General features: G+C 43.8%; 1 protein-coding gene across 1 annotated transcript in view; it reads left to right on the forward strand.

The window, feature by feature from the left end:
• LOC124026052 (ankyrin-3-like) overlaps positions 1 to 8,665 on the forward strand; it is a 71,859-nt gene extending 63,194 nt beyond the window's left edge. The window contains 2 exon segments of the mRNA XM_046339227.1: positions 2,732 to 2,875; positions 8,448 to 8,665. Of these exon segments, the coding sequence (XP_046195183.1) occupies positions 2,732 to 2,875; positions 8,448 to 8,515 (212 nt within the window). The 3' untranslated portion in view covers positions 8,516 to 8,665.
• Positions 8,666 to 10,303: the final 1,638 nt, after the last annotated feature.

Raw genomic sequence — 10,303 nt, forward strand, 5'->3', positions numbered from 1 at the left:
CATTACACAGAGCTGTCTCAGGTCAGAGCTGTCTCAGGTCATTACACAGAGCTGTCTCAGGTCATTACTCTACACAGAGCTGTCTCAGGTCATTACACAGAGCTGTCTCAGGTCATTACACAGAGCTGTCTCAGGTCATTACTCTACACAGAGCTGTCTCAGGTCATTACACAGAGCTGTCTCAGGTCATTACTCTACACAGAGCTGTCTCAGGTCATTACTCTACACAGAGCTGTCTCAGGTCATTACTCTACACAGAGCTGTCTCAGGTCATTACACTACACAGAGCTGTCTCAGGTCATTACTCTACACAGAGCTGTCTCAGGTCATTACTCTACACAGAGCTGTCTCAGGTCAGTACTCTACACAGAGGTGTCTCAGGTCATTACACAGAGCTGTCTCAGGTCATTACACAGAGGTGTCTCAGGTCATTACACAGAGCTGTCTCAGGTCATTACTCTACACAGAGCTGTCTCAGGTCATTACTCTACACAGAGCTGTCTCAGGTCAGTACTCTACACAGAGGTGTCTCAGGTCATTACACAGAGCTGTCTCAAGTCATTACTCTACACAGAGGTGTCTCAGGTCATTACACAGAGCTGTCTCAGGTCATTACTCTACACAGAGCTGTCTCAGGTCATTACTCTACACAGAGCTGTCTCAGGTCAGAGAACCAGCCCTGTCTGACTGTAGAGAACCAGCCCTGTCTGACTATAGAGAACCAGCCCTGTCCAGCCCTGTCTGACTATAGAGAACCAGCCCTGTCTGACTATAGAGAACCAGCCCTGTCTGACTGTAGAGAACCAGCCCTGTCTGACTGTAGAGAACCATCCCTGTCTGACTGTAGAGAACCATCCCTGTCTGACTGTAGAGAACCATCCCTGTCTGACTATAGAGAACCATCCCTGTCTGACTGTAGAGAACCAGCCCTGTCTGACTGTAGAGAACTAGCCCTGTCTGACTGTAGAACGTGGGTAGGCTGTAATAGTGTTGTTTTGTTTAGAACGTGGGTAGGATGTAATAGTGTTGTTTTGTTTTGTTTAGAACGTGGGTAGGATGTAATAGTGTTGTTTTGTTTAGAACGTGGGTAGGATGTAATAGTGTTGTTTTGTTTAGAATGTGGGTAGGATGTAATAGTGTTTTGTTTTGTTTAGAATGTGGGTAGGATGTAATAGTGTTGTTTTGTTTAGAACGTGGGTAGGCTGTAATAGTGTTGTTTTTTTGTTTAGAACGTGGGTAGGATGTAATAGTGTTGTTTTGTTTAGAATGTGGGTAGGATGTAATAGTGTTGTTTTGTTTTGTTTAGAACGTGGGTAGGATGTAATAGTGTTGTTTTGTTTAGAACGTGGGTAGGATGTAATAGTGTTGTTTTGTTTAGAATGTGGGTAGGATGTAATAGTGTTGTTTTGTTTAGAACGTGGGTAGGATGTAATAGTGTTGTTTTGTTTTGTTTAGAACGTGGGTAGGATGTAATAGTGTTGTTTTGTTTAGAATGTGGGTAGGATGTAATAGTGTTGTTTTGTTTAGAATGTGGGTAGGCTGTAATAGTGTTGTTTTTTTGAACGTGGGTAGGATGTAATAGTGTTGTTTTGTTTTTTTGTTTAGAATGTGGGTAGGCTGTAATAGTGTTGTTTTGTTTAGAACATGGGTAGGATGTAATAGTGTTGTTTTGTTTAGAATGTGGGTAGGCTGTAATAGTGTTGTTTTGTTTTGAATGTGGGTAGGCTGTAATAGTGTTGTTTTGTTTAGAATGTGGGTAGGATGTAATAGTGTTGTTTTGTTTTTTTGAATGTGGGTAGGATGTAATAGTGTTGTTTTGTTTTGAATGTGGGTAGGATGTAATAGTGTTGTTTTGTTTTGTTTAGAATGTGGGTAGGATGTAATAGTGTTGTTTTGTTTAGAACGTGGGTAGGATGTAATAGTGTTGTTTTGTTTAGAATGTGGGTAGGCTGTAATAGTGTTGTTTTGTTTAGAACGTGGGTAGGATGTAATAGTGTTGTTTTGTTTTGTTTAGAACGTGGGTAGGATGTAATAGTGTTGTTTTGTTTAGAATGTGGGTAGGATGTAATAGTGTTGTTTTGTTTAGAACGTGGGTAGGCTGTAATAGTGTTGTTTTGTTTAGAATGTGGGTAGGCTGTAATAGTGTTGTTTTGAATGTGGGTAGGCTGTAATAGTGTTGTTTTGTTTTGAATGTGGGTAGGCTGTAATAGTGTTGTTTTGTTTAGAACATGGGTAGGATGTAATAGTGTTGTTTTGTTTAGAACGTGGGTAGAATTTAATAGTGTTGTTTTGTTTTGAATGTGGGTAGGCTGTAATAGTGTTGTTTTGTTTAGAATGTGGGTAGGATGTAATAGTGTTGTTTTGTTTTGAATGTGGGTAGGGGGTAATAGTGTTGTTTTGTTTTGAATGTGGGTAGGCTGTAATAGTGTTGTTTTGTTTAGAATGTGGGTAGGATGTAATAGTGTTGTTTTGTTTAGAACATGGGTAGGATGTAATAGTGTTGTTTTGTTTAGAACGTGGGTAGAATGTAACAGTGTTGTTTTGTTTAGAACGTGGGTAGGATGTTTTGTTTTGTTTAGAATGTGGGTAGGATATAATAGTGTTGTTTTGTTTAGAATGTGGGTAGGATGTGATAGTGTTGTTTTGTTTAGAACGTGGGTAGGATGTAACAGTGTTGTGTATTGCTGTATGTAGTGTATTAACCAGTTTGCCTGTTTCTGTCTCACTTTAGCGGATTCCCTTACAGAGGTCCTGACTAAGATCAATCGGATGGATATTGTGACATTGCTGGAAGGGCCAATATTTGACTATGGTAACATTTCAGGCACAAGATGTTTTGCTGATGATAACGCAGTTTTCCTGGATCAGTGTGATGGTAAAGTTTAGCCCCATCTAGCTGAACTCTGTCTCTCTCTTTACCTCTCCTTCTTACAGAACCAGCCAGTCTAAACTAGTCGAACGTAGAGCCAATCTAGGCTAAATGAGTCGAACGTAGAGCCAATCTGGCTAAACGAGTCGAACGTAGAGCCAATCTGGCTAAACAAGTCAAACGTAGAGCCAATCAGGCTAAACAAGTCAAACGTAGAGCCAATCTAGCTAAACTAGTCGAACGTAGAGCCAATCTGGCTAAAATCAGGCTAAACGAGTCGAACGTAGAGCCAATCAGGCTAAACGAGTCGAACGTAGAGCCAATCTAGGTAAACTAGTCGAACGTAGAGCCAATCTAGGTAAACTAGTCGAACGTAGAGCCAATCTAGGTAAACTAGTCGAACGTAGAGCCAATCTGGCTAAACTAGTCGAACGTAGAGCCAATCAGGCTAAACTAGTCGAACGTAGAGCCAATCAGGCTAAACTAGTCGAACGTAGAGCCATTCAGGCTAAACGAGTCAAACGTAGAGCCAATCAGGCTAAACGAGTCAAACGTAGAGCCAATCTGGCTAAATGAGTCAAACGTAGAGCCAACCTGGCTAAACGAGTCAAACGTAGAGCCAATCTGGCTAAACGAGTCAAACGTAGAGCCAATCTGGCTAAACGAGTCGAACGTAGAGCCAACCTGGCTAAACGAGTCGAACGTAGAGCCAACCTGGCTAAACGAGTCGAACGTAGAGCCAACCTGGCTAAACGAGTCGAACGTAGAGCCAACCTGGCTAAACGAGTCGAACGTAGAGCCAACCTGGCTAAACGAGTCGAACGTAGAGCCAACCTGGCTAAACGAGTCAAACGTAGAACCAACCTGACTAAACGAGTCAAACGTAGAACCAATCTGAACATTATGATGACAAATTAGATGTTGATTTTATATTTATATTTTATATGCCCCTTGAAATCAATCAACACTGATACTTTTCAAACGTTGCCGTGTGTTAACCCTGTCAGGGGGCATTACAACTCTACTACTGTATGTGTGACTGTATTTTATGTTGTGTACAGTATAAAATATCATGCTACTTAACAAGCCTCTGAGGAATCACAACTAACCTATCTGATCTATGTTCTTAATTTGACCATGAGAGCAATGTTTATTTCATTCAGTTGGGTTAAAGATTTGGTAAATTAAAATTTAAACCATTCAGTTGGGTTAAAGATTTGGGTATTTTGTTCTATAATAGTTATGGTGTATTTTGATTGAAAAAAATACAGTAATGTTTAACACACTACATTTGTCACATTTCTCGCCAAATAATATTTTATTCACAATTTGATTGTCAAGTACATGAAAATATTATTATGTTAACCAATTTATATGGCAAATGGTTCCTGTCTGTTGTGGTGTGTTGTGGTACTAACCCTCTCCTGTTCTGTTAGATAGCGGTGTGTTGTGGTACTAACCCTCTCCTGTTCTGTTAGATAGCGGTGTGTTGTGGTACTAACCCTCTCCTGTTCTGTTAGATAGCGGTGTGTTGTGGTACTAACCCTCTCCTGTTCTGTTAGATAGCGGTGTGTTGTGGTACTAACCCTCTCCTGTTCTGTTAGATAGCGGTGTGTTGTGGTACTAACCCTCTCCTGTTCTGTTAGATAGCGGTGTGTTGTGGTACTAACCCTCTCCTGTTCTGTTAGATAGCGGTGTGTTGTGGTACTAACCCTCTCCTGTTCTGTTAGATAGCGGTGTGTTGTGGTACTAACCCTCTCCTGTTCTGTTAGATACCCTCTCCTGTTCTGTTAGTGTGTTGTGGTACTAACCCTCTCCTGTTCTGTTAGATAGCGGTGTGTTGTGGTACTAACCCTCTCCTGTTCTGTTAGATAGCGGTGTGTTGTGGTACTAACCCTCTCCTGTTCTGTTATCTAGCGGTGTGTTGTGGTACTAACCCTCTCCTGTTCTGTTAGATAGCGGTGTGTTGTGGTACTAACCCTCTCCTGTTCTGTTAGATAGCGGTGTGTTGTGGTACTAACCCTCTCCTGTTCTGTTAGATAGCGGTGTGTTGTGGTACTAACCCTCTCCTGTTCTGTTAGATAGCGGTGTGTTGTGGTACTAACCCTCTCCTGTTCTGTTAGATAGCGGTGTGTTATGGTACTGCTAACGTTTCTGTTCTGACAGCATGACTGTGGCTTTAAGGGACCTCTGCTTGTTATAGGGCTGTTAGAGCTGCTTAGGCCATTAGTTAGTCTAAATCTGTCCAAGTCTTGTCTAGTACCTCTGGTTTCTCTGAGCCTTCCTACCCTGCAGTTATCTTGCTTCTAACTCTGCTGAACCAGACCACCTAAGCCCTTCCTGCTAACCTGCTACCTGCCCCTCCCTCCCTGCTGACACCCTCAGCTGTGCTCTCACCCTCCATCCAACATACTGTACCTAACTGGACTGTTGGCAGCTCTGCTACAGCCTTGTGTGGCTGCTCCCTCAGTCTTAGTAGTTCTGCTAATAACACTAGGCTAACAACGCTAGGCTAACACTAGGCTAACAACGCTAAGCTAGCAATGCTAGGCTAATGTGAAGCTAACAATGCTAGCTGTTCTGGCTGTAGCGCTCTTCCTCAACTGCAGCTACATAAACAGAAGTTACAGTCACATTTTCATCCACTACTTTTCATTCACTTTCAACCAAGTCTTGTCTGACTAACATTTTGTTTGTATTTTCATCTGTCCATAGGACCTTACAGTAGTATCTAATAGTTTCTGATCTGTCCATAGGACCTTACAGTAGTATCTGATAGTTCTGATCTGTCCATAGGACCTTACAGTAGTATCTGATAGTTCCTGATCTGTCCATAGGACCTTACAGTAGTATCTGATAGTTCCTGATCTGTCCATAGGACCTTACAGTAGTATCTGATAGTTCCTGATCTGTCCATAGGACCTTACAGTAGTATCTGATAGTTCCTGATCTGTCCATAGGACCTTACAGTAGTAGTATCTGATAGTTCTGATCTGTCCATAGGACCTTACAGTAGTATCTGATAGTTCTGATCTGTCCATAGGACCTTACAGTAGTATCTGATAGTTCCTGATCTGTCCATAGGACCTTACAGTAGTATCTGATAGTATCTGATTCTGATCTGTCCATAGGACCTTACAGTAGTATCTGATAATTCCTGATCTGTCCATAGGACCTTACAGTAGTATCTGATAGTTCTGATCTGTCCATAGGACCTTACAGTAGTATCTGATAGTTCCTGATCTGTCCATAGGACCTTACAGTAGTATCTGATAGTTCTGATCTGTCCATAGGACCTTACAGTAGTATCTGTTAGTACCTGATCTAATATATAATAATATATAATAATAAGGTAATAATATAATAATATATGCCATTTAGCAGCCCCGCCCCTTTTATATTAGGACTTACAGTCATGTGTGTACATTCTACGTATGGGTGAACTACAGGGATATGTAGTCCTCCTAGGCCCTGGCTATATATTAGGTATGTATATAGCGAACTACAGGTCTATATGTAGTCCCTCCTAGGAGCTACAGAAGGACCACTGGACCACTATGGATCTGTCCATAGGACCTTACAGGTAGTATCTGTTAGTTCCTGATCTGTCCATAGGACATCTTTGATAGTTCAGGTCTAAATGTCTTGCTGCTACCCCTTCTTCCTCACCTTGTCCCCTTGTGCTCATTGTTGTCATACCCCGCTCCTTAGCCCCCCCTATATATTAGGTATGTATATAGGAACTACAGGTCTATATGTAGTCCCTCCTTAGGCCCCGCCCCCTATATATTAGGTATGTATATAGGAACTACAGGTCTATATGTAGTCACTCCTTAGGCCCCGCCCCCTATATATTAGGTATGTATATAGGAACTACAGGTCTATATGTAGTCCCTCCTTAGGCCCCGCCCCCTATATATTAGGAATGTATATAGGAACTACAGGTCTATATGTAGTCCCTCGTTAGGCCCCGCCCCCTATATATTAGGTATGTATATAGGAACTACAGGTCTATATGTAGTCCCTCTTAGGCCCCCCCCCTATATATTAGGTATGTATATAGGAACTACAGGTCTATATGTAGTCCCTCCTTAGGCCCCGCCCCTATATATTAGGTATGTATATAGGAACTACAGGTCTATATGTAGTCCCTCCTTAGGCCCCGCCCCCTATATATTAGGAATGTGTAAAGGAACTACAGGTCTATATGTAGTCCCTCCTTAGGCCCCGCCCCCTATATATTAGGTATGTATATAGGAACTACAGGTCTATATGTAGTCCCTCCTTAGGCCCCGCCCCCTATATATTAGGTATGTATATAGGAACTACAGGTCTATATGTAGTCCCTCCTTAGGCCCCGCCCCCCTATATATTAGGTATGTATATAGGAACTACAGGTCTATATGTAGTCCCTCCTTAGGCCCCGCCCCCTATATATTAGGTATGTATATAGGAACTACAGGTCTATATGTAGTCCCTCCTTAGGCCCCGCCCCCCTATATATTAGGTATGTATATAGTAACTACAGGTCTATATGTAGTCCCTCCTTAGGCCCCGCCCCCTATATATTAGGTATGTATATAGGAACTACAGGTCTATATGTAGTCCCTCATTAGGCCCCGCCCCCCTATATATTAGGAATGTATAAAGGAACTACAGGTCTATATGTAGTCCCTCATTAGGCCCCGCCCCCTATATATTAGGTATGTATATTGGAACTACAGGTCTATATGTAGTCCCTCATTAGGCCCGCCCCCCTATATATTAGGTATGTATATAGGAACTACAGGTCTATATGTAGTCCCTCCTTAGGCCCCGCCCCCCCCCCTATATATTAGGTATGTATATTGGAACTACAGGTCTATATGTAGTCCCTCATTAGGCCCCGCCCCCTATATATTAGGTATGTATATAGGAACTACAGGTCTATATGTAGTCCCTCATTAGGCCCCGCCCCCCTATATATTAGGTATGTATATAGGAACTACAGGTCTATATGTAGTCCCTCATTAGGCCCCGCCCCCTATATATTAGGTATGTATATAGGAACTACAGGTCTATATGTAGTCCCTCATTAGGCCCCGCCCCCTATATATTAGGTATGTATATTGGAACTACAGGTCTATATGTAGTCCCTCATTAGGCCCCGCCCCCTATATATTAGGTATGTATATTGGAACTACAGGTCTATAGGTCTATATGTAGTTCCTTATGTAGTTCCTTTTTTCACTGCTCATCCTCTGTACTTACATATCCATGTGATTAACATCACAGATTACTTGTTGACTAAACTCATTATCAAGTCATATCCAGGCCTGTATTCCAACAGGCCATTTGCAGATGAGCCATGTAAAGAACTGCTAGCTACCTGCTACCTGCTAGGCTGAATGCTAACAGCTTGCCTGTCTGTTATAAGAGTATAAGTCAGTGATTATCTGCAGGCGGCAGTATTATATGAACAGCACTCCTTCCTTCCTCCTTCCTTCCTCCATCCTCCTTCCTCCTGTACATGCTGAGTGTCTTCATGTTGTTGTGTCCCTCCATCTCAGCTCCACTGTGTTGTGGTTATCTCATCCAGGTTCCAGCAGCATCCAGCTGGAGCTTCAGACCCCCACAGGTTTGATCTGTCAGCCCCCACCCCGCTAAGCAGCGACCACTTCTTTGACGAGGACGCTGGCCTAGACTCCCCCTCTAGAACGCCCACTAGACCATGTGACTTGTCACTCACCCAGACCACCAGCACCCCAGGCCCCGCCTCCCATGCTCAATCACCCACAATGGTGGTAGAGGAAGACACCTCTGGACCTCTAGACTCCCGGGGAGCCGGGAAGGGCGCCGGGGAGGGTGCCGGGGGAAGGCGGGGGGCCTAAAGTGACCTCCACTGAAGATGACACAGGTGTTAGCAGAGAGTCAGTGGCCTCATACAAGCCCCATAACAGGGAGGCAGGGCTGAGAGAGGAGGCTGAGCAGGATATTGACATGGGGATGCTGATACATCAGATTGATCTTCCTCAGGGGTGGTCAGGGAGGATGAGTGGTTGGCTGGAGCCAGAGGAGACCCATCAGAGACCCTAGGCTTTAGGCCTGCCCTGGGGGAGAGGGGGTAGAGGGTGGTGTGTCTGGTCCTCCCGGGGAAGAGAAGGAGGAGGGGAGTTGAGTGAGGAGAAGTTAAAGTCTCTGTTGGAGGAGATGGGGCTGGAGGAAGGCTCGGAGGATGAGGAGATGACGGAGGAAAGGATAAACGCCATCTTGTCTCAGGTTCAGCAGGCAGACAAAGATGTGATGTCATCACCTGCAGGTTGGCATAGTGAGACGTCCAGTGTGAACGTGGAGCCCCGACACCTGGCCGCAGTCTGAGTGCTGAGGGTCACGACCTCCAGGACACCAGGTAGGATCTCATATTATTATTCAACATTAATAATGTTGTATATACAGTATAGGCTACATCCATGTTATTATACAACAGGCAGAACTTTACTCTGAAGAACATTCCCTCTTCGTCATCTCAGTCATGACAGCATTATTTTGGTCTCTTTAAAGTCTGTTTATATGTGGTGAAACCCAAGACATACACTACATCACCAGAAGTATGTGGACCTTTCAGATGACTGGTTTCACTATTTCAGCCACACCTGCTGACAGGTGGATAACATCAGCACACAGCCATGCAATCTCCATAGACAAACATTGCAAATAAAATGGCTTGTACTGGCTCAGTGACTTTCAACGTAACACCGACATAGGATGCCACCTTTCCAACAAGTCAGTTCGTCAAAAATGTTTCCTTCTAGCTCTGCCCTGGTCAACTGTAAGTGCTGATATTGGGGAGTGGAAATATCTAGGAACAACAATGGCTCAGCCATGAAGTGGAAGGCCACTCAAGCTTAGAGAAGGGGACTGCCAAGTGCTGAAGGGCGTAGTGCGTAAAAATCGTCTGTCCTCAGTTGCAACACTCACTACCGAGTTCCAAACTGCCTCTTGAAGCAATATCAGCACAAGAACTGTTTGTCGGGAGCTTCATGAAATGGGGTTCATGGCCTAGAAGCCGCACTCAAGCCTAAGATCACCATGCGCGATGCCAAGCGTTGGCTGGAGTGGTGTAAAGCTCTCCGCTATTGGACTCTCAATGGTGGAAACGCGTTCTCTGGAGTGATGAATCACACTTCACCATCTGGGAGTCCGACTGATGAATCTGGTTTTGGCGGATGCCAGGAGAACGCTACCTACCCCAATGCATAGTGCCAACTGTAAAGTTTGGTGGATGAGGAATAATGGTTCATGGTTCGTTCCCCTTATTTCCAGTGAACAGAGATCTTAATGCTACAGCATTCAATGACATTCTAGATGATTCTGTGCTTCCAACGTTGTGGCAACAGTTTGGGGAACGTCCTTTCCTGTTTCAGCATGACAATGCCCCTGTGCACAAAGTGAGGT

Source organism: Oncorhynchus gorbuscha, unplaced genomic scaffold, assembly GCF_021184085.1.
Source record: "Oncorhynchus gorbuscha isolate QuinsamMale2020 ecotype Even-year unplaced genomic scaffold, OgorEven_v1.0 Un_scaffold_2534, whole genome shotgun sequence".
Lineage (NCBI taxonomy): Eukaryota > Metazoa > Chordata > Actinopteri > Salmoniformes > Salmonidae > Oncorhynchus > Oncorhynchus gorbuscha.